Genomic DNA, 24,465 nt, shown 5'->3' on the forward strand with positions numbered 1-24,465 from the left:
AATGGACCCTGCAAGACATGCGAACAATGTGAGACTGCCATCTTCAGGACACAAATCTGCACTGCAACCGCTGCGACTGTTGCCAACAATGACTGTATATATTTCTACTGTTGTCATTCGGCCTCTTGTGCTCATACATTCTTTAGAACTAATTCATCATTGACTTTTCATGAATGATTTTGATGAATCGACGCTAAAACATTCGCTTAAAATGAACAGAAAAAGGGAATTAGTGCGTAGAAATAGAATGAATTGTGGGATCAGTAAAGTAATTAGGTTTAGTGAACTTAAGCTGGAGTTCTTATCTGTTTAGCTCATGACAAGGGTGGACGGGGTTAAGATCGAGTTTAGAGCTGACAGGAAACACGAGGCCAAGACCAGAGAAAATCGGAAAGTGCTAAAAAAAAAAGCTTCAGCTTGCCAAAAAGACGTGCAAAAGACATCAGCATATTTTCTTTCTGATTATGATGTATGTATATGTACAGAAACGACATTGTTCTGGTCGAAACTCTCTATAATAGTCTTCACCATCATTATTGTCCATTTTAGTGAGTCGCCTCCATTCAGGAATTAACAGCAAACGCGGAGACAGGCCCAGAAACACTCCGATAAGGAACCTATGAAACCGGAAACTCCTCCAGGTTTGTTTTCTAAGTTACTCTTGATGCTTTCAATGGCGAACATGTGGGATTTTCCTATTTCCTGACGTGGGCATTGGTCTGTGTATATTGATGATGTGATATATTTTAGAGATTAATTTGGTCATCAGTTTAACAGGTGGAACACTCTGTACAGTATTACATGTACAATAAATGTGTTTTACAGGAGCTCTGGGAGTGCCATCGATTTACTCAAGTACATGTGTTTGAAGTAACTGAAGTGACTTTGGAGCAGTTTTGGCCCCAATCTTGGACACCACGAAGTCAACAACTTAGTCTCAGCTCAACAGTTTTATGTGTAGAATACTTTTTGTGCGTAAAGACAACTCAAAATTCATAAAAAAAATCATTAAAAAAGGTATAAAGTTCATCATATAGTATTAAATAACAACAGAAAATAATGAGTAAATTGTAGCAGTACAGTAATAACATGGTCATTGCTAGGGCTGGGACAAAATAATTCGCAATACATCTTTGTTAAGTGTTGCAATACTCAGATACACAACTCAGTTATAGAAAAAAATACTAATATTGTAAAAGCCTGCGTGTGAAAAGCCAAATTGTGAATTGGTTTAAACAAAAGAGCCAGATTTTCCCTCTGCATTATGCACTTTCCAAAATTTTCAAAATGATTTATATTTAGTTGGGAACACATTCTGTTGTTTTTAGATTAAAGTGATAGTCTGTAAGTTTGCAAAGTGAAGAGAGATAGAGTGACATTTGAAAGTCCCCTCTTGAAGCAGAAAGCCCTTCTTAGTTTGCAAAATGATAAATAAAAAAAGAAATGATCAAGCTCCTCCCCCTCTCCCTCCTGATTGGACCTGACAGGCTGGCTCACAAGAAAAGCTTGTCTCATTGGTCAACGCGGGAGGATACTAGACTCTGATAAGTTGCTTTGATCCAGAAAGGAGGGACTTCACAAAAACTTCCTTTACTTTAAACCAAAATGTAAGGCCAAGTGGTTGATTTCGCACATTTTCTAACATTTGGAAAACATTTAGACTTCCAGACTATCACTTTAATCCTGGGTAAAGTATTGCAGTAATATTTAGGGCATTAGAATGAATTCGGACAAAAACGTATCGTCCCAGCCCTAGTCATTACATGGAAACAGTGTTGATCGATGGCTCTGATTCTCAGTTCAAGGGCTCCATGTTTGGAAAGTGCAGGAAGCAAACGCGCTTCATCGAGAGCAGTAGCAAAACTGTTGAGTCCCAAACCCAGCGATCCATCAGGACGTTAGACTCTGCTTCCATGGAGTTCACTTTCTGAGTAGCGGGTTATTGGACACAGTGTTCTCGCGGGGGTCCTCCGGGGTCCAGCCTCGTGCAGCAGCCCCCTCTCCGAGCTCGTCCTCCTGCTGCTCTGTGGAGGTGCTGTTCTGGGGAAGGGGGTTCTGGGCTCTCTCCTCTATGGTGCTCATGGGGATGGCCGAGCGGGTGGAGGAGGCCCCTAGACATGGAAAGCAAACTTAGGAGTCGTGACAGGATATAAAAAGCACTGCCCAATATTGTGGCACAGGGGAGTATCTTTCAGTATAGAGTAAAGGACTAGTTGTATTAATTAGAAATGTAGAAAAACACCTACCATGACTGCGCCTTCTGATAACGAAGGCAGACTCCAGGTCACTCCCTGGCTGCAGTGAGAAATACCTCTGCGACTTTGGAATGTTTTGTGAAGTCTGTGAACAAAGAAGAGTAAGTTCAAATGAAAGTACGAATACAGACAGAGTGTTGTGAGGGTTGATGTTCGCAGATGGACCCACCGGATCTCTGAAGCTGGCTGCTCGGAGGCTGCGTCTGTGGCTGGCGTGGCGGCGGATCAGGATCTCCCGGGGCTGGCTCTCATCAGGCAGTTTGTACTTGTTTGTGTAAGCCAGAGTCTGCCAAACAAGCGCCATATGTGAGTGGGATATTTATCATGTCAAAGCTATAGCAATAGTAAAACCTGTTGAGGCTAGATCCCATTTTTAGCTAAATGAGCCACGTGCACTTGAAATGTTAGACTATTGTTACCTGTTGTCGTATTTTGTACATGTTCTTAGCCAAAATATTCTGTATTTTTTTTGTGTCAGCCATTGGAAACTTCTTCTTTGGACGAGACGCTTCCATCCTCTCATCACTGCAAAACAAATTGCAAAATACAATTAAAAAGATAAATGTTGATGTGCGCACTGATCATAGACTGTAGAATTAAGAATGGACTAATTGTGGCCGACTTCTTCCTGTAAGCAAAAGGAAGTGGCGTCATTATTGAACACAGACTTGTCATTCTGACCTCCACGTGTTTGTCTTAACATCGTCATCATTTTATCCTTTCACTATGTTCATGTTTATTTTCACTATAGTGTAAATCATGGAGTTGGCTCCAAAACCCAGTCAAATTGCTAGCATGAACGAGCTTCACTTAGCCCGCGCTGAACTGCATGGGAGAAGCCGCGCTCCCTCAGGAGATTTATGGAGAAAGATATGCTCACCGTAGCCGAGTGCATTTTCTCCAGTTCAGCTTTATGTGAGGTCACTCACAGCCTATAGGTCAGTGTAACGCCACATTTGAAAGCTAAGATCGACAAAACTCATCTAAATTGAGCCTTTTCCTTGAGTTTTTGCTGGGTTGACGTCACTTTTTTAAACTTTTTTTCCATCACCTTTTTCTTGGGCTTTTGTCACATTTTTGTTGCTCTTTGTTGGCTTTTTTGTCACTAATTTTTTACTTTTTCAAGAAGCTTTTAGATTTGGGTAAAGCCAAACTATAAAACATATCCTAAACGGATGTATTTTAACATACATAGTGTTTTTTACTACTAATAGCATCCCTGAAATAGTCTATGGTGATGTAAGCAACTTGAAAATAAACTGATTATCGTTATTACGGTCTCCATCCTCCAGGTAGGTATGAACAGGTAATCAAAGTCTTACTGTAGGGAGACTATGGAAGGTGCTGCGCTCAGGTCACCCATGGGCGTGTCCAGCAGGTCGATGGCGCTCTGCAGCTCCAGTTTCTTATACAGAGACACGATGCTGGACTCTGCTCTGCTGTCCCGGAGCAGGATCCTCCTCAGCACGCGGTCGTTGAACTTCTTAAACCTGGCAGAAGACACAATTCCCATTAAACACACAGGCTCATCTTGAGTGATTTGCTTGAAGAGATCGTTCTGACTTGTCTTTCCAGTAGTAGTGACTCCACTGTCCACACAAGTCCTCGACCCCACAGACAAGGTGCTCCATGGTCTGAAGACGCACAAGCCGAGATGTTACAGTATTATCATCATTATCGGTCATTAGTATTTATACTGCCGAGAGGCCTCTCACCCTGGTGTGAATCTCCGCATTAATGTTGTACTTTTCACTGTTGCTTCGTCTGATGTTCACATACTCCACAATGGGACGGATGCTGATGCCCTGATAGAGAGGAGCGTGCGTTATTATCATACTTTACCCCGACTTCAGTGAGAGGGCCTCGTACCTGTATGAAGACAGTGAAGATGATGACGGCGATGGAGGCGGTGACGAACAGCTTCCTGCGGTTGATGGTGTCAGGCAGCGTGAACACAAGGGCGAAGCAGACGGCCCCTCTCAGGCCACCGTAGGCCAGGCCAAACTGGTCCTTCATGGTGAACGGGATGGTCCTAAAAGGGTTGATGATCTGGGTGAGCACCAGAATCCCTGCCGCAGACAACAACAACTTCTGTCCAGAGGTGACCAAGAACTTACAGCCAGGAGTGGAAATGAGAAAAGACTAACTGGATCATTTCATATTTTGACATTTCCTATACAAGCTCTGCATTATGCTGACCTGACAGCTGCTTTTTCATGAAAAAACATGTGGAATAGGTACCTTGTGTTCACGACACTCTAAATTGTCATATTTTCAGTTGGAGCAGGGACCTCTACTACTCAATGGGAGAGGCAGTTTTGGAAAGAAATCTCCAAACAGAAAATGTCCAAATATTTCGATATTAGAACAATATAACTCGCAAAAGAGCCTTGTAGTCAGCTCTACAGCGGGATGGGACTAGGAAGTGGAGCGATGACATCATCATCACTTAACAAATGTAGTGGTTTCACAAACTTGCTACTTTGATCTTATGGCTGAAAGTCCTTTCCTCTGACAAACATCAAGCAATTCTGTCTTTGAATATTGTCACCACTTTAGGACACCTTTATAAGACAGTCATGTGACCTTTGATCCTATGTGCAGAGACAGAAGACCAAGCGACTTTGTGACAGTTTTTGTTTCATGTGGATATATCCAGGCATGAGAGATATTTACTAAGTTTACAGTTACCGTAGTTACCACAATAGTATTCTTAGGTGCTCCACCAAATCAAATTCAAATTACAGGCTGTTTACAATGTTGAGAACTTATCCTATACTTAGATTTATGTGTAATCCTGCATGTTCAGCCCGTCTTCTACTCAACTATTCAAAACACAGTTCCACCTCTTGAGGCGGTATTCACCAGGAAGTGCATCTCCACCCATAATTCACCTGATCATTAGCACGCAAAATACCTTTGTTACAAATCATTTCCCCTTATTCAAACAGCGTATACAGAATAGTGTTGGTGCCAGTGTCACCAAACCAAATGATAGCCAGTTCAAATCTTAACTCAAGTCTGAAGACAAGGCACAAATGTGTATTAGTTTTTGACACAATGCATTCAATCGATATTTAGTTACTTTACAGACTGAAATGATCAGCAAGCAGATCAAAGAATAATGATAGGACATGTCACCTAGCCCTCTCCAGACGAAGGCGAAGAGCAGCGTGAAGAGGATGTACGCCCAGTTCCACTCGTGCTCCGTGGTGATGGTGACCACGCCCAGGAAGAAGAAGATGAGCGTCTCGGAGATGCTGGCCAGGACCTTCACCACGTGGCGGATGGTGGTGCAGGAGCGCTGGGACACGTTCTCCTCTACGTAGTACTTCATGGTGATGGCGCACACGATGATCCTGAGCACGGACGGGAATTGACATTAGTGCAATAACAATCTGTATGTTGATCACAGCCTGTTTGCTTAAAGCCACACTGCGGAACTTTCCAATATTATACAAGAATGACTTATGCACTTACGACAGGATGCTGGAGATGGCGAAGAGCTCGGCCACCAGGTAGGCCAGGTAGCTGTACATGAAGACGAAGAGGGGCTCGATCTGCCGGGTTTTGTGAGTGAAGCGCGTGGTGAAAGCAGCCGCGATGCCGAACACCACGCCGATGATGAAACCCCCCAGGCTGACCACGATGAACCGCGCCATCCCCAAGAACACGTCCGCGGAATCAACTGTAGGCATGTCCGCTATGAAGCTGAACATGTTGTACAGGACCTGGGGCAGAAGGAGGACCATCATTACGCTGCTTTTATTCAAGTGTAAGTACATGTGTTTGTCTGTGTAATCAATCCAAACCAGTGACTGACTTACTTTATATATTATCTACAGAGCAACATAGAGATTGGAGTTCAAAGACAAAGTAGCAGGTAAGCAAACACTTATTTAAAGGTGTACTATGCAACTTTTATGTAAAAAATAACAGTGGCTATATGAGTGGTTAGCTTGGCACCTTCGCTTTCCATCCCGGTGGCCCCTACGATGCTTCAGGATCAATTTTATTTCAGGTTTTTTTGGGGGGGGATTTCTGGAAGGTTTTCAGAATGGAATATATATGTAACCATGGAGACAGTTCAATCAGCAGTGAAAACCTAAAAAACAATTGATCCCGGAGTGTGCTACAGGCTATCGGGACGGTGAGGGTGCTATGCTAACCACCCAAGCATCCGCTGGGTCACTGAAAGGTCAAATATCAAGGTCAACATTTTTTACATAAAAAGTTGCATTGTGCACCTTTAAACAGCTTCGTACTATTGTACTTTGAATAAGTATTTTCTAGAACAACTACGATTAATTTGGCTGAGCAACTTTTGCTTTTATTTTAGTAATATCAGTACTTGTATTCAAGTAATGAAAGCAAATACTTTGACCAACAGTGTTGATCTGCCTCTTCGCTGTCATTGTGCACTGAAAGTAAACTCAATCTTTATGGAGCAACACCAGACTATCTTGCCTCACTCCCATCACCTGCACTAACCGCCGGACCTTTGGGGACCGAGCCTTCGCCATCGCCGCCCCCACTCTCTGGAACTCACTCCCACAGCCCATTAAAAACTCTGACTCACTACCAACCTTCAAATCAGTATCAAACCCACCTGTTCAAACTAGCTTTTTCCTAAACCCCGCTTTTTGTTTTGTTGTATCCCCCATGTAAAGCGTCCTTGAGTGTCCAAAAAAGCGCTATACAAGTCTGATGTATTATTATTATTATTATCTTACTACATTAGATACTCTACATTGACCAAAATAAATCTATATCATTGTAAAATACAAATGCAAAATGAAACAGCTTTGACTGCACAGCAAGACAGGATTACAGCTGCAGTACTATGGGGCATAAATAAATAATAATACAAATAATAATAATAATAATAATGCATCGGTTTTATATAGCGCTTTTCTGGACACTCAAAGACGCTTTATGTTGCATTATTCATTCACTCCATTCTTGGTGGTGGTTAAGCTTCTATTGTAGCCACAGCTGCGCTGGGGTAGACTGATGGAAGAGAGGTAACCTGTCTGTGCCATCGGCCCCTCCAACCACCGCCAACCATTCACTCTCTACAATCCTGGTGTTCCCAAACAGTCTCCCATCCAAGCACTGACCAGGCCCTTCCCTACTTCGCTTCCAAGGTCTGACGGGATCAGGTATGGCCATAAACTGACCACTGACGGTCAGCTTCTCACCACAGTGACGGCATCGTTGAACAATCCCTCCCCGAATATGACGATGTACATCTGCTCATTGACGTGAATGTCCTCAAACACATTCAGAGCCGCCACTGGGTCCACAGCCGAGATGATGGAGGCAAACAGCAAGTTCTCCTGCAACACAGCCCAAAGATTTCAACCTCTGCTTCTTTCCAAAACTATTGTAATGTTCACTCAGACCAATTTTCTCTCCCTCACCTGCAGGTTAATGTCTTGCACCCCGAAGGCCTCAATTTGGCAGATGGCGAAGAGGGACAGGCCGATGCCCACCGAGTTCCAGAGGGTGCCCACTACGGCGTACCACAGCACAGTGCCCACGTTCTCGAAGAAGGGCCTGGTGGGCATGAAGTACCCGCTGTCCAGCACGATGGGCGGCAGCATGTAGAGGAAGAAGACGTCGGAGCTGAGGACCGCCGGGGGCTCCTCCTTTACCGAGTACATGATCCCACCGACAATCAGCCCGATGCAGATGAGCAGGCACGATTCTGGGATCCATATGGTGATCTTGTGGTAAATGTGGAAGCCTGGCAGACACAAACATTGATTGATTTAGTTGTAGTAGTTGTAATTAGCTTAGTGGTTCTTTTAAGTCGGTGTATTCCCCGTTCCAGAGGTGACACAAAGGGTCTGATGTACCTATCTTGGCAAAGGAGGCCAGCAGCACCCACATTGTGAACTCGAATGGCACCTGAATGCGCGGGTAGTCCATGGTGAAGACTGGCAGGTAGGCCTTCTCCTCTTCAGGGAAAGCCTGGGGCATCTCATTCTGGAAAGGCTTGACCCCCTCTGGAGAGTCCGTGGGGTCGGGAGCTTTGGGAGTCTCCGCTTCACAGTTCCCTCCATTGTAGCAGCACAGGAGCAGGAGGAGCAAAGAGCACTGGGCTGCTCTCCCCCTCCAACCCAAACTGTAGAAGGTCCCCATTGGTCAAAACACGCAGGTATATCCTCTGATTGCAAAGAGAGAGTCCAGATGTGTCCAAAGGCAGACTACAGGGCTCATAGCGCGTCCTGGCGCGGCAACGGCGGAGCAGAAACTGTGGAACTGGTCTTTTGGGATTGTGGTAGAACCTGCTTTGCCCTCGGGTGGAGTCGAGGCCAGCACAACTGTCACAAAGCTACCTCTCACCTCCATGCCTGCAGTCATGTGGAGCACAAGGGGGCGCCAGAGGATTCCTTCAGGTGAGCAACAGGCAGACAAGCCTCTAACCCCACTACAAAACATGACAGTTTGGCTAACTGTTGTTGTGTGAAGTTTAAGGTCTTTGTCATAGTCTGAGGGTTTGAGGTTTTAAAGCTCTGAGAGGCTGCATGTTTTAGGTTTGCGGGATGAATCAGAGAAATATATATACAGTGGGGAAAAAAAGTATTTAGTCAGTGTTACATAGACATTGTATTGGATTTTGGCCAAATACTTTTTTCCCCACTGTATGTTTACATATATTACAGTTATGTACTGTAATATGTAAACATATGCTTTTACATATTATAGTATCGCACTGCAGTAATGTTCATGTCATTGGGAGCCCACCATCCCCATAGAATGACCCAAGGCAAGAAAATGGTTCTGCAGCCCACACTGGTTAACAGCGTGCAACATTGTCTTTACTGGCACATCTTTGGCACCCCTTTCACAGACATGGTCATCAAGCTCTTCACAAGAATAATAATTAATTATAGTCACAGCTGGGGCTGACTGACGTAAGTGTGACTTCTAATCTGTGCCATCGGACCCTCCAACCACCAGCCTGTCATTCACTGGTCACATTCACACATAAGGGGGTGAAGAGCCTTGCCACACAATAACATCATGCACTGATCAGAGCTGGATTTTACACCACCAACCTTTTGGACAAAGCTTCCACCACAATCAGAATAGGTTTTATTGCCATGTTTTGAGAACAGGTTCACAAACTAGGAATTTCTCTCAGTGCAAACGTGCAACATAAAACATATAACACAGAATTAAGATTAAAAAATAAGCTAAGAAACTTTGAACTATAAGGCTATGGGGCATGCATTAAGAATATTAAAAATGAAAAGTGACACATGGTAAGACAACAACAATTTGACATTGAACAACAGCGCCAGCTCCACCAGATGGCGTTAAAACTCCAAGCAACACTTTTTTGGCCCATGCGTAATGACGTTGTGTTCCTGTCGTGTGCGCTGGAGGCGTGTTTATCAGCTCTTACTGCTGCTGCTGCTGCTGTGTGTTGAGCTATTTAGAAACCCGATTTTGTCAAGATCCCGGACTAAACGGCGAGTTTAGCGTCAGCACCGAGCCCGACACGCGCGGGTGAGTACGACGTGCCTTGGCGCATCATGTTGCCGATTGTTTTCGCCCGTGACGCGTTTAGTTGTTGCGTCAAAGGAGTTGGCGACTGCGGCTTGTAAGTTTACAAAACGAAGACAACTTGGGTATTTTGAACCTTAGGTGGATATTATGCGCTTACACATGTATTTTGAAGGTTTGAATTGAAAATGCCGTAATGTAGCGCCCGTCTGAGCCGCTGGCACAGGCTCCACAATGTACTGATTGATACGCCGCAGAGAGCCGTGCTGCTGGGGCTGAGGGAGGGCGGGCAGACGTGCACACAGTTGCTCGCCTCTCTTGCACAAGTTGGCAATTTCCCATCAGTTTGCTCGCGGTTTGCAGAAGCTTGTGACAGCTTGAAGTGAGAAGCTAATGTCCGTGGTAAAGTGCGTTGTTGTGATGTCGTTGCGAGGAGGGGTGAGGTTAGCTGACGCGCACTACTACTACACGGGGGCCTGTCCTGTCCCTCGGTCCACTGCAGGCTTCTTTTGGCTTCCACCCAGTCAAGGTCAGAGTGATGAGCTGGAAGTAACGAGGCCAGCAGGTTCATGTGGGAAGTTGTAAAGTCACACAGTGTCAAGTCAGTCGTCCAGAAAACATTAGAACACAATTTATTGCATTAGTGTAGTAGTAGTAGTACTTGTAGTGGTTGTAAATATTGTGGTTGTAAATAAGTTCAGCTGTGGAATTTATTGCACATTCCAAGTAGAGGTCTTCATCCAGAATAGGGCAGCACAATATGTATTAAATAAGATGATTAGATATTGCAATAACATTATATAACAGTTGGCAATATTTCATTTTGTTTCAACACCCATTTCCATTCAATCAAATATTGTTTTTTGTTCATTGTGTCAAAGCAGTGCTAAAAGTTTTAAAGTTCTGCACATTTTTAAGTGACTGAGTGCTACACAATGTGCCTCAGTCAGATGGAGGTCCTCTTGTAGGAACTGATTCTTGCACGTTTAAGCTCAAAGTCAAAGAGAAACTGTCACGACTTCTGCTTAACACGTCTCCTCACACGACCACAGCAGGCATCGCTACGCCCATGAGACTTTTTCTATATTTCATAATTACATGTTACAGCTTCGTACATCTTGGTCCGAAATCTAAAGTCACGGAGTTATGTATGAAACGGATTGTATTCTACTGTAAGATAAAACTGGATTCAGGGCCTTGTCTCTCTGCGTGTAACAAACATGCACACCTGAAGACCCCCCCCCCACCTGTGCCTCTGTCAGTCAGTCTCTGCATATCAGTGGACAAATGTAGGCCACATGTTCTGTATTTGGGCCAGCGTACCACAAGGAGGACGCAGTGCACGTTATTAACCCAATTCTGATGCCTCTGAAGTCGAGGCTAAAACCGGAGTAAAAATCATGATTACATTTACTACATTACTTTTCCTTAATTAACTTTTCAAATGATGCTTTTATTCTTCATGTTTATGTCTTAATGTTGAGAATGTCCGGCCTCTCTCCTCAAGAGGCTTTTGTCGGCAACAATCTTTAAGTAGCAGGGTGAATATAATATATCAATAGTAGAAGTATTCCTTTATTTTGGACAGTCTACCCACTGAAAAGAAAGTCAGTTATTTTTGATTTTAACTTTTTCTTTTTCAAAATAAATGTTGATCTATTTCTTGATTGGCCCCATTGTTGTGCAGTGAGCTGGTGTGTGTGGAGAGGCTGGAGCTGGAAGGACCACCTCACATGGGAGAGCTCCCTGCGCCCTCTGCTGGCACACGGGCGTCATGGCGGGGGCCCGAGAGAGGGGCTCCCGGCTCCAGAGGCCGTGGTCCGTGTACAGAGCCAGCACCCTGGAGCTGTCCAACGAGATGCTGGGCCTGGCCCTGGCAGGTACGGACCACTGCACCCTCCTGGGTCACACACAGACACTTTGACTTCTGTCATTTAGGCCTCATGGAAAAGGTTGAGAAACTGAGATTAAAGTGAGATTGAAATTTCCTTTGTATATTTGTATCCTCTTACTAGAACTTTAAAGTGGACATACCATGTATAACAGAGGCTTAAACGTATTGTTTTGGGCTGGTCAGGTTTTTGAATTGTCCTACAGCACCTTCTGCAGGCAATAGGTTGTGTTCATGTTCTACAATTCTTTTTCAGGGCAGAGGGCAATACAATTCTACGTGAGAGAAGCTGTTTTTGAAAGAAATTTCCGAAAAGGAAATTCAAATTCAAACATGCCTCATTATTCTTATAGCTATAAGTCCTTTCCACTGGAAAACATTACGTACATGTTTTTGAATACTGTCTCCACTTTTGGACATCTTTTATGAGGAAATAATTAGACCATAGTTCATAGGAGCTGGAAGTGATAACATTGAACTTTGTGAAAGTTTTTGTTTCGCGTAAATTGGCCCAGGAATTAGAGAAATAAACTAGAACTAGAAATCTGCATTTTGACAGTTCCCATAGCTACTGCGTGGAACTTTCAGCCGCCCTCCACCTCAAGTTTTAACTATAGGCTCTTTACAATGTTGTGATGTCACATGAACACAACCGATTGTATCTCAGAAAACGGAGAAACGAAGCTTTCACTTTGAGCTAACGCCGTGGTAGAAAATCCATGGCGCTGTGTTGAACACACATTGAGCACAGTTGACTCCCATGATGGATTATGGATTATTAGTGTGCAGGGCTGTTCTTGTGTTCCCTTTTTGACCGGGCAAAATCTCGGAAATGCAGATGGAGTCGCTCAACAGCAAAAGAAGAAACAATCAACATAAACTACTGGAAACTGCATAATAATCCATACTGTTCCAGATTTGTTTTGGAAAGGGAACAACTTAATGATTTGGCTTAAAGCTCAAAAATGATATCATAAAAATAGACATATTTACACAGTGAGTTCCTGACAGTGTCCAATGTTTGTGTGTTTCAGGGAACAGTCAGGACCCAGATGAGCCGGTGCTAGAATTCAGCCTGGGTATGCAACTACACCAATCATTCAGTACATTTGAACAGCTTCAGAGATCTGTGACATACAAGAGTGTTCAGAATAAACATAGATAGATAGTCAAAGTAAGTTATGTCATCCTTGTTGTAGCCTGCTCAGAGCTGGTGACTCCCGCCATGGACCGGAAACCCAACACTTTCATCGCTGTGAGCTGCACCACCCCTCCCCAGGCCTTCTGGACCAAGCACACTCAGACAGAGATCATAGAGGTCAGTGCAGTCGATCCCCTGACCTGACAGAGACTTATCATCAAAGATCAAACGTTACTGTTATTATACTCTTATGACCAGGGCACAAGTAACCCGAGCTTCCTGAGCACCGTCGCCTTCTTCCAGGACTCCGGCATCAGCCAGCACACCCAGATCAGACTGGCCGTGTATGACGTCAAAGAGCGCTCCCAGGGGACGGTCGGTTCACCTCCTCTCATGGTCTACTGTCCACTGTCTCATGAGCTGACCTGCACCTGCTCTCTCTCTCTGCAGATGTACATGTTGGGCTCGGCGCTGTGTCCTTTGAAAGAGCTTCTACAGGATCAGATGGGCCCGGTGCAGCTGGAGCTCAGGTACTTCAAATACCACAGTGCCACCATTACTACAGTACTTCAGCCCAAAACAACAGTCAGTAAGTTATCCTCCAGCAAGATGTTCATGACGGATATTTTAGCTAAAATGTGGAGGCAAGGCAAGGCAAGGCAACTTTATTTATACCGAGCATTTCATACACAAGGCAACTCAATGCGCCTAGATGACATGAGATCCTTGGCCTCTGGATCTTTCGCTCTGAGGCATTGTTTGAAGGATGGGATACTTTTGACTGTTTGAGCAGCATATGCAGTGGAGTCTCTCGTCAGGTTTTTTTTAGTTCATATTTTCTGATTTGGAGTAAAGCTGTTGTCACGTACGCTTATTGCGGATTGGTTTATTTCACTGACATTCCCCAACTCCTGTGTTTGTGAATGGGCAGGTCAGCAGAGAACGAGCGCGTGGGCATGGTCCTGGTGCATGTCTGGGGCAGGGAGGAGCGGGCGGACTGGAGGCTCTCGGCGGAACACTTCAAAGACAGCACGCGGGTAAACCCTGTTATATCCTCACCCTTCTGTTATTGTCCTGGAGATTTGAAGATTGGAGTTATGTCTGTGTGCCGTAGACTGTGCTGCCTGTGGACCAGAGCCTGACCGAGTCTATGGGAGTCCACCTGAAGTACGCCTCCCTGGGCCATGACTGTCTGCTGCGCTCAGGTACTACCAGGCCATGGACATAAAAGTCTCAATATGGCTAAAAAGAATGACTTTATTCTGCGTCCTGTCCCGTGCGCAGTGTTTGGGGGAACCATGTCCCGGATGTACCGCTTGCCCCGCACTGACGGCACCCTCCTGCGCGTCCTGGAGCAGATGGCTGAGAGCAACCTGTCGATCAACGTGCCTCGGCAGCTCGTCAGACTGATGCTGGAGGAGGACGCAGCCAGGTATGTTTGTCCCAGGACATCTGTGGCTTCAGAATACACTGTAATTGTTTCCTCATATGTTGTGTAGGGTGAGTGAGTTGGAGCAGCTGGGGGAGCTGTCGCCCTGCTGGGAGAACCTGCGCAGACAGATTGTAGCCCACTACCACAGCAACATCCTATCCTACCAGGAGGCCCAGGGCCACCTCAGCTCCTACAGGGGTGAGTCCTGTACAGGAACGGCCCGAGATCCACTCTAGTCCATGCACCTTTTATTCCCCTATTGCCTTGATAGTCCTGACTTTGTAATGTGGAAATGTCCTCTCCTCCGCTCGCCTCAGGCCCGTCCTTCAAAGCCAGCAGCCTTAAGGCAGAGAGGAAGCTGGAGTTCATGCCCACCAACCTGCACATTCAGCGGATGAGAGTGCGGGACGAGCTGGGTCTGGGTAGGTCCTGAAGATGTAACCAGATGGAATATGAACGGAAAAATTAGTGACTGGTCTTCATTCATAGCACTGTTGACCTGCTGTGCTGTATGGACATGTAGTATTGAGTAATATGTCCAAATGTTTCTCCAGAGAGCACCTATGACATAGTGACCGTGGGGGCTCCAGCCGCTCACTGCCAGGGCTTCAAGAACAGCGGCCTGCGCAAACTGCTGCACAAGTTGGAGGAGGCCAAGAAACCGTAAGAGGCAGATATATATACAGTACATACAAACTTCCACATCGATTCCAGCGCTGATCAATTTGAAACTGAATCACAAGCACAATTGACTAATCGTTCAGCCCTGAATTGATTTAAAGTTGTATTCTAATGTATCTCATGTGTTGTCAGGGAGCAGTGCTCTCCGCCCCTGGCCCACTGCCCACAGGACATGGCCCGGGCAAAGGAGCTGATTGGTCAGATCACCACCTTGAGGACCCAGGTGAGCTACTACGCCGAGCGAGTGTCCCGCGCCGCCAAGGAGCGCTCTGCCAGTGGGCTGGAGAGGACCATGCCCCCCCTCACAGAGAAGGTGTGGCTCAACATAAACAAAGCCAGGTCTGTAGTGTAGAGTGTGTGGAATTAACAACGCGCCCGCTCGTGTGCCCAGACCCGTCAGCTGGTCACTGTTTGCGACTGCAAGCTGCTGGCCTCCGCGGTCCAGGCACTGACCGCAGCCCGCCCAGACTACATCGCCTCGGCCGCCTCCCCCTCGGCCGACCGGGAGCACGTGGTGCTGAGGAACGACCAGGACTCTCTGCTGGCCACGTGGAGCGGGCGTAACAGCCGCGGGTCACTGCAGCCCAACTGGCCCCAGCAGCAGTGGGTGAGCTTCATTAAAATCCATGCCCAAGCTGTTGTTTCCGCCTCATCCTCTGACCGCGGGGGTCTGATGTGTGCACAGGAGAACGTCTGGGCTAATGTGGACAAGTCGCTCGAGTGCATCATCCAGCGAGTGGACAGACTCCTGCAGAAGGACAGGAGGCAGAGCCAGGCCAGTGTGGACAGCGGCTTGAGTGAGACGTACTCCGCCAACAAGAGAGGTAATGCAAGACAAATGACTTTATTATTCATGATCAAAGAAGGTGCTTTTTTTCCCCCACACGCGGGTTTTCATACTTACACATTTTTAAATGAACTGGAACTGTTTTTGCCGCCGATTCAAAGGAGAAAGACGCGCCTTTTGGATCAATCTTGGCAGCGAGTCACGTGGCCACTCGTCCTCTTCATCCTCTGCATGCTCCCCACCCCCTCAGGCCACCGCTGCACACACCCCCAGCACCCAACACCACCAGAGTAGGTCCCACCATCTCCTTCCTCCGGCTCACTTGAACTCGGGCCTTCTTTTGTCTCTATGTTGCGCTTTGTTGAGATGTTTGTAAGTGTGTATTTGTCAAACCGGCTCATGTTTACACAGGTTAAAGGCGTCTTTTCCTTCTGTGAGAGTCGACTGTTTCTCCTGTCTAAAGGGTGTTGCACTGTGCCTCTAGCTCTGTCACTGTCCTGTTGAGATCATCCAAGTGTCTACATTGTGTTTTGCTTGTGCGGCTTTATAGTGGCTGCTAATGCATGTCCCTTCCCTGCTCTAGATGGACTCCCCAGCGCAGAGGAGGCATGTCCAGGTAAGAGCCAGCTCCCGAGCTACTTTTAGCTGCATTAATGTCTGCTTTAATGCATTTGTTTATTTTAGTGTGCATATATCCACAAATAACTATCTGAAGCTAGACCTACTTCCTAAATAAGCTAGTACATTATTCAAAACAACATATTCTTTTAACCTGTAGTATTGACTGAGTTCTCAATGATCGTAGGAGAGTGGAGCGAGGCGCTGTACCCTCTGCTGACCACCCTGACCGACTGCGTGGACATGATGAGCGACAGGGCAAAGCAGTCGCTGGTCTTCCTCCTAATGCAGGACAGCGCCCCCACCATTGCCATGGACACGGCGCTGCAGTACCGCCGCGATGTGGTCTTCAGCCAGACGGTCAGTCGGCGTTCTGTGGTTCAGAGGCAGTGCAGTGAACGGGGAGGGTGACCCGTTTGTTTGTGTTTCGCAGCTCAGCGCGCTCATCTCTGGGTTCGTCATCAAACTGAGGAACTGTCTCCGTGACGACGGCTTCCTTCGTCAGCTGCACACCATCGGCCTGCTGGCTCACTTCGAGTCCCTGCTCAGCACCTACGGTACTGCTTCACACAGCACACCAATGTTACTCTAGTCTTCTCTCATAGCGTTAGCATAGCTGTCAAGATAAACTGCGGTGTTTTATCCTTGTTTCCCCCCGTCCTCTTATATTCTCATATATATTATTATTATTATGACCAATTTAAAAAAAGAAACAATGCTCTGCCTCTTCAAACTAACCTGTCTCTGGCCTCGTGAACACTGCCCCCTGCAGTCGGATGGACGCCAGTTGTTGCAAGGTTAGCATAGCTGTTAAGGCCCCTGTTTTGGTTGGGAAACTACCATATTTTCCTTTAAAACACTTTCTGTGACGCAAAAACTACTTAAACTATAGTAAACTGATTTGAAGGTGTGAAAAGTGCATATGATCGGTTTGAGTGCTTTTGAAAATATGACTTATTTAGAAGAATAACATCAGTTGCATTATTATCATTTCATTTCAGTGAAGCAGCAATATTAATGAGAAGAAAAGTTTCATTTGAATTTTTAAGCGGCTGACAGGAAGTGACGTAGATGGAGGTAAAGTTCCATAGCAGTTTGACTCATTTCCCATTGACTCAACAGCAGCATGGCAACAGTTTAAAATTAAAATTCTATGTCACTTCCACTCGTAAGGAAGTGAAACTAGAAACATCACAAAAATGGCCAAACCTAAGAAAGTTCAATCATAAGGTACAATCTTTAGCAAAATCTTACATATATAATGGTGTCAACTATGTTTTAGCAGCAATTGTATCTAATGTGTCATATGCACTCTAATACCCGTGTGTGGTCATGTGGCCCACAGATGCTGACCTTCTTTTCTGTTTTCTGTTGTGATGACCCAGGAGAGGAGCTGGCCATGCTGGAGGACATGAGCGTTGGCGTCATGGACCTAAGGAACGTCACGTTTAAGGTACATACATAGATCTGTTCTCACACAGGCGCACACATGAGCTCATCCCCATGTGTGTCCAGGTGACCCAGGCCTCGGGCAGCTCAGCCCCTGACATGCTGCCCATCATCACAGGAAACCGCCACGGCTTCAACGTGCGCGTCCCGCTGCCAGGCGCCATGTTTGACGCACTGCCCCGTGAGATCCAGAGCGGCATGCTGCTGCGAGTCCAGCCCGTGCACTTCAACGTGGGCATCAACGAGCAGCAGACGCTGGCAGAGAAGTGAGTCCTGCCTCTGTCACTCAGAATCACATCAAATACGTGCAAACAGTGGTGGAATTACAGATGAAATGTAGACAGTGCAGGCTAATCAAAATAACCCTGGTGTGTGTCACAGGTTCGGGGACACCTCGCTGCAGGAGGTCATTAACATGGAGAGCCTGGCCCGACTCAACTCTTACTACGAGCAGTTCAAGGACGTCCTGCCTGAAGACTGTGAGCATCAGCCTATGTGTGCCCTGGTTTCTGTGTGTCCCCTCATCCTCCTCACCCCCCGCTGCCTCTGCCCCACAGGCCTGCCCCGCTCCCACTCTCAGACCTGCCTCCCGGAGCTCCTCCGCTTCCTGGGCCAGAACGTCCACGCCAGGAAGAACAAGAACGTGGACATCTTGTGGCAGGCTGCTGAGGTAACCAACTTCTTACATCCAGGGAGTTGGCCCAAAAATGTAACCGAAAGCATTTCTGTCCTGTCTCAGATTTGTCGGCGGCTGAACGGGGTGCGCTTCACGAGCTGTAAAAGCGCCAAGGACCGGACGGCCATGTCTGTGACCCTGGAGCAGTGCCTGATCCTACAGCAGGAGCACGGCATGGCGCCGCAGGTCTTCACTCAGGCCCTGGACTGTATGCGCAGGTAACAACACTCACACGCATACGTCTTTCATGTTGACACACTTAATGAACTTGGATACAGCCCAAAGGGCAGCACTTCCAACCACACTGAGCTCCTCACATAGTATATTTAGCCCATTGATTCATTAAAATGTAAAGAATATAATGGCCCACAAAAGCGGAGCCTTAGAGATTGCTATAGGCCGGGCCCGTCTTGACAGAAGGATATCTGTTGTTTCTATCCGTGATTTGAGATTAACCACACTTTCTGCATGGTCTCTTCCTCTTCTGCCCCCTCCCTCTCCTGCCCACTTAAGTTCTAAAGCATGACATTCAGCGACTCCCCATGCATGAGCAGTGCTAACGCTATTGTTTTATGCTGCTTCTCGGGGATTAGACTGACATTTTATAACGTTTCAGACAAGACCGAAAAAATTGCAATAATTACAGAAGCATTCATTTGATTTGCAGATTGTGAAGTTTCAGATTGTGATGGCGCTTTATCTTTCATCACTAGTTCATTGTATTTTTAGTGGCTTTGCAAAAACGGCTTACGCAAATAAAAGCTGCATGTTCATTGGTGCACTTTTCCCTTCAACTTTGCTCTTGTTTATATTTATGTGTGTAACATAAGGCTTGAAAAATGGCATCCTTTGTTTTATTTTTTCCTTTGAAGAACGTTAATTGCCTCAGCGCTGATATTGTCGGGCTGGTGAATTATTTCAAAACGAACTGTTAGCGCACTTAGCCGCTTGAGCACGGTGTGATGTTGGATTATAAATAAATGTGGAGGACAGTTTGGTATTTTCACAATGACACAATATGAACCAGGAAGTACAGACTGAAGGAAAAGAAATTGCTCAAACTTTTAGTCTTGATAACACCGTGGTAGATGGAGCAGTTGCATGAGCTTCTCTTCCTCTTTCATTTTAACAGTTTCCTTCTTTCTCTCCCGCTGTCTTCATTCCATTCTTTTTTACTTTGTCCTGTCATTCCATTAACCCCTATTTTAACCCCCTCCCTGTCCTTTCATTTGCACCTGTTTGTCATTCATTCCCACACACCTCCCGGTCCGCCCTCCGTTCTCGTTGTCCCGCGTGGCGCCGGGGGGCCAGCGTGGGGACCAGGGAAGGGGTCGTCCAGAAGAACCTGAGCGGGCTGCTGCCGGTGCGGGACGTGCGGCTGGACCCGAGCCTCCTGTACTCTCTGCCCCTGCTGGCTCTCAGCCCCCACCTGCTGCTGGTGTGGCTCTGCCTCAGCCTCACCTTCCTCCTGGCCCGGCTGCGCTGCCCCTAGACCCTCCGCGGACCACCCCTGACCGGGACAGGGACTGGGCTGGACTGGAGAGCAGACTAACAGACTAACCTTTCCTGGGACAATGCTGGGGTTCTCAAGTCTTCTTTGGGACACATCTGCGCAATCGCCATCTCTTCGCTTTTTGCTTACACTCACTAACTGCTCACAAGTGGGTGCAGCTGTGTTGCTTCTGAAAACTATTTCCGGGTTTGCCATGTCGTGCATAATCATTACTCAAGTGAGTGTTTTGACCATATATTTACTTCAAACTCCAAACTGTGTGAAACTGTAAGGCAGTTGGATTGAACAAGTGTCCCAGGTGAAGTTCAGCCAAAGCAGGTCCACACTCTGAATCAGGGGCACAATTATTAAGCAGTTTCTTTTTCTCACACAAAGTAGGAAGGAAAAGACCTCTATTTCTACTTCTACACAGTGGTGATGTCCCTCAGCACTGAACACCTAATACTTTTGGTAAGTTACAGCAGCTCAATATGGCAGATGATGAATTCCTGGTGACTTCACCCTTGATTTTTCTTCAATCTGGCAGTTTTTGGATATTTGGATATTAACCTGCTTCTTGGACGTTGTTGGCTATTTCTAACAAAACATTTATTTTATTTTATTTATTACAGGACAGTGCATATTAATATACATTACACATGTAAATATGCCAGAATTAGCCTAAGGGCCATTTTTCATCTGTAGTCCCTGGACAGTAGTTATGTGTCCTCCTGACGTTACCATTAGTTTTTTTTTTTTTATACCAGCACTTTAACGATACTTGATTTCCGATGCCGATACCTGAACAAGACGTTTTCCGATACCTATACTAACCAGAAGCAGAACAGAACAATAATCAGGTTTATCTCCAATGTCAAGAAATGTGTGAAAAAGCAACTTGGATCGATACGTTTTTTTGATACAAGACTGGTATTATTTATTATATTATTTATATCTATATATATACAAATTTCTACTTCTTAAATACTGAAGAGGCGCCAAGAACCCCCACACCTGCAGCACAGTGGAGGATCACAAGATGTGCTACAGGGAACAGGGAAGGGACACAGGAGGAGGTATCCGGGCAAGACTCGCAGTGAAGCCACACACTGCTAGACAGCTGACCAGTGCAGGACACCACGCTTTGAAACAGTGACAAACCCAGGAGGCGGTGCAGAGGAACAGTGGAGCACTGAAGGCAGCCAGCCAGGTTTCCACACAACACAGACTCCTCAGGTTGGACCACAGTGGCTCAGTCGCAGCGGCTCAGGACTAACCCATCACCTGACCACTATTTCGTTGTGAAGTTGTACAATGACGAATCCTAAAGCACAGAGCGTGGACCAGCTTTAGCCACACTTCCTCGACACTTCAGTCCAACAGCCTTTCAGTTTTAGACGGTTTGGAGTTTCAAAATGTGAAAAAATAACAATATGGTCAACGAACTCGCTCTGCGTGATAATCATGCCTGACATTTACTTCCAAATCACTGTTCTCCCGACATTAAAGCCATACTGCAGTACAATCCACCAATATATAAACTGAACACCTTAAAAAGAAACGTCTTTGCTGTAACTTCTGGACATGCAGTGGTTTCTGCTTTGTTCTTCTGCGGCGAGACGAGGTCCGGACGTGGCAGCATAACCTGGACTGTTCCGCAGTGTGACTTTAACCACTTAACTAACCTTACTAAACGTTTACCTTCCACACTAATCTAAATCTAAGTACACTACACTGGACACGCCCCTCTAATGCCCTCCCGCTTCTCTCCGCTGATCATACGTTCTATCACAGCATTGAACACGGAAACTGTAAATTACCATCCCATGATTAGAATTATCTGTGGGTCATATAGCAACAAAAGCAAAGACTGTTGACTCCTGCTCCCAAGGCTCTGAAACGACCTGTGCCTAATCTAAAGGAAAGGAAAGGACTTGACTTGTATAGAGCCTTTCACATTCATGCCGTCCTCTGGCACGACTGCACACATCTGTGCCAATGAACCCTCTGATCTCCACCATTCATACATCCTGGCCTATTGTACATGTTTACCGGGTTTCAGTGGGGCATTTAAAAGCATTCAATGTCATAGAATGAAGTTAGTCAAAATCAAGGCCTTAAATATCATTTAAAAGCATTAAATTAAACTGGCTGAACGAAATGAATAGAAAAATGATGATGTTCAGCAGGTTTTACTGTGGACGTTCAGCACAGACGGCAAAATGATGGCTCAAAAGTTTACCATTATGCCCAATTCTCTTTCCTCAGTTTGATGAAATGTTTGCGAATCTTAAGAAATGAAATATGTGCAGATTTTTTCTGCGTTAATGGCATTAAAGTAGCGTATTTGAACATCAAAAGGCATTACATTGGACTTGCTCCTGCCAGTATAAACCCTGTTTTAGCGGTAGGGGAAACCGGAGTACCCGGAGGAAACCTACGCAGACACGAGGAGAACATGTAAGCTCCACACAGAAAGGCCCCGTCCAGGTGGGAATCAAACCTGGGACCTTCTTGCTGTGTGGCATGAGTGCTAACCACTGCACCACTCATTACTGTCTCCTAAACGCCCAGTGCCTTGAGGACTCCAAGCTGGTTGAATTTGTCCTGGATTAGTTCCTCTGACCCGCGTTAACAAACCCAGACACTTGAACACTTCTCTGGTGGTTCTAAAAGTGTGTAATCAGGCGGTTACGTTAACTCTGGGTTTGTCTGAGGACTTGTGAGGCGCTCAGCACCAAGCAGCCAATCACTGAAGAGACGCAGACTAAACTCACTACTCCACCAATGGGGAGATGGACCTATATTGGAACGAAATTGGACCACCACACGTTCTCCTTTCCATAAACAGTTAGCACATCAATTTGCGATCAAAATGACGTGCGACGTGATGAATGTAATGCAATGGACTCTCTCCACGCATTAACATGATTAAAACATCTGCACACATTTCAGGGCTATAATGGCATAAATGAATAAATAAATAGATTAATTAATAAATAAATCATTAAATTAAGTATACACTCATTGTACTTGCCATTTGAAACAAAGCATTCATACAACACAAACACTCAGGGGGACAAAAGGCATAAACAGTTGGTTTCAGGTCAGGATTGTGACTGTGTGTGCTGTGAGTAAGTACGGAAGTATTTCATCCAATTATTAATTGCTTAGGCCAAATTACACAGTTTTACATGTGGTCCAATATTGGGATTGACCTGGTCCAATATATGTCACCGTGTCCCCAAATTGGACCACTTTCAAAAAAATTATTTTTGGATTTTACTGCCATGATATAATATTTGACAAGCTCATGTCTTGTATGCAGAGAGCACTTATTGCAACTCATTCACTGAGGCACAAATGCTTTTGATGCACTTAATTAGAAAGAGGAAATATGAATATGTCCAATACAGGTTCATCTCCCCCATGTCGTCACCCGCGTCAGCCACAGTCGACGTTCAAACACGATGTTGCTGCTTTATCAAGTTCATGCTCTGAAATAAAGTTCTCTCGCTGATGCCTGAGGTGCTTCCCCCTCCTCCCTCTCTGCTCCTCACTCCCTCCGTGACCACAGAGGATTCTCCTCTGATCGGGAGGAACTAGTAAACCTGGTCCAGAGACAGCTTAACATCACCGAGTATGTGGAGTGGATGGATCATGACTATGTTGTAGCTCTTTGAGAAGCTTGTCAACCTTGTAAAGCGCAGTCCAAATGTAAGCCATTGTCATTATTTGCAGGCAGCCCATTACAGCAGGAGGTCCCACACATGCACTGCAGAGAGTGGACGTTTAAGTGTGGAGTGTGGTCCAGTGTGTGGTCCAGTGTGTGGTCCAGTGTGTGGTCCTGTGTGTGGTCCAGTGTGTGGTCCTGTGTGTGGTCCTGTGTGTGGGCAGCAGCTCATGTAGCAAATGTAGCCTGCGCAGGTCTCTGAACATTGCTGCTTATTTTGAATAAAAAGGTTTATTTAAGGTTACCATGTTGTGTGTGCAGTCACTTTCTTCAGCCATGAACACCCACAGTAGTGTCTCGCAAATCACAAAAACATAAACCCACTCACTACAAAGTCAGATCCGAGATGAGTGTGAGGCGTAACAAATGCATCCTCCACATGACCCGTTGCGGCGGGACACTGCAGGTGCTGTGTTTCATCACGTATTCCTGTGTTTTTTTGTGTGTGTCAGTGAAGGCTGCCGTCGGGAGAACACGAAGAAAAACATGGGATCCAGAAAGTATGCCTTTAACTCCCTGCAGCTGAAGGCCTTCCCCAGACACTACCGTCCTCCCAGCGGGACGTTTGGCAAAGCGGAGACCTGAGCGCCCCGCCACGTACAGACCAAACTACTGACTGTAAAGTGGTCCGACCGTTTCCCGCTCCCACACCCAGCGCCGGGCCACGGGACTCACAACTCAGGCAAAAAAACAACAGGCCAAAGAACAGGGAGAAAGGGACGGTCATTCAAAGTACTGTAAACTCACTTTATCATGTCCAAATATTAACAAAGTTCATTGAAGGACTGTTTT

At 46.0% G+C, this 24,465-nt stretch overlaps 2 protein-coding genes across 7 annotated transcripts; one reads left to right on the forward strand and one right to left on the reverse strand.

The window, feature by feature from the left end:
* Positions 1–1,920: 1,920 nt before the first annotated feature.
* Positions 1,921–8,402, reverse strand: LOC306981929 (sodium/hydrogen exchanger 2-like; the record flags this gene model as incomplete). The annotated part of the gene is made up of 13 exons (XM_079581668.1): positions 1,921–2,111; positions 2,247–2,340; positions 2,425–2,541; positions 2,675–2,780; positions 3,578–3,745; positions 3,819–3,889; positions 3,971–4,060; positions 4,125–4,324; positions 5,397–5,614; positions 5,736–5,986; positions 7,457–7,594; positions 7,679–8,004; positions 8,117–8,402. 13 exons carry the CDS (start codon positions 8,400–8,402, stop codon positions 1,921–1,923), a joined length of 2,256 nt encoding a protein of 751 aa, XP_079437794.1.
* A 1,231-nt stretch (positions 8,403–9,633) lies between these two features.
* Positions 9,634–24,287, forward strand: LOC306981827 (inositol polyphosphate-4-phosphatase type I A-like). Of its 6 annotated transcripts, none has more exons than XM_079581540.1 (25): positions 9,634–9,776; positions 11,461–11,653; positions 12,699–12,743; positions 12,864–12,982; positions 13,064–13,180; positions 13,256–13,335; positions 13,737–13,842; positions 13,920–14,010; positions 14,090–14,237; positions 14,305–14,435; positions 14,555–14,659; positions 14,792–14,900; positions 15,051–15,231; positions 15,310–15,525; positions 15,604–15,742; positions 15,867–15,995; positions 16,289–16,321; positions 16,511–16,683; positions 16,757–16,880; positions 17,709–17,776; positions 17,839–18,038; positions 18,154–18,251; positions 18,330–18,442; positions 18,512–18,666; positions 24,126–24,287. In XM_079581540.1, the coding sequence occupies exons 2-25, from the start codon at positions 11,548–11,550 to the stop codon at positions 24,256–24,258; spliced, it is 2,919 nt and encodes a 972-aa protein (XP_079437666.1). In that variant the 5' UTR covers positions 9,634–9,776; positions 11,461–11,547; the 3' UTR covers positions 24,259–24,287. The 6 variants fall into 6 exon arrangements, with proteins under 6 accessions (XP_079437666.1, XP_079437664.1, XP_079437665.1 ...); XM_079581538.1 differs by lacking the exon at positions 24,126–24,287 and adding an exon at positions 19,760–20,090; XM_079581539.1 differs by lacking the exons at positions 16,289–16,321; positions 24,126–24,287 and adding an exon at positions 19,760–20,090.
* Positions 24,288–24,465: the final 178 nt, after the last annotated feature.

Source organism: Gobius niger (genome assembly GCF_951799975.1).
Source record: "Gobius niger genome assembly, chromosome: 23".
Taxonomy (NCBI): Eukaryota; Metazoa; Chordata; class Actinopteri; order Gobiiformes; family Gobiidae; genus Gobius; species Gobius niger.

Excerpts from the sequence above, each read along its gene's own strand:
- LOC306981827 (XM_079581538.1), top strand. The coding sequence starts at position 11,548 with ATGGCGGGGGCCCGAGAGAGGGGCTCCCGGCTCCAGAGGCCGTGGTCC. Across the intron at positions 18,252-18,329 it reads GGACGTCCTGCCTGAAGACT|GCCTGCCCCGCTCCCACTCT; the intron begins GTGAGCATCAGC and ends TCTGCCCCACAG. Across the intron at positions 18,667-19,759 it reads GCCCTGGACTGTATGCGCAG|CGTGGGGACCAGGGAAGGGG; the intron begins GTAACAACACTC and ends CCGGGGGGCCAG.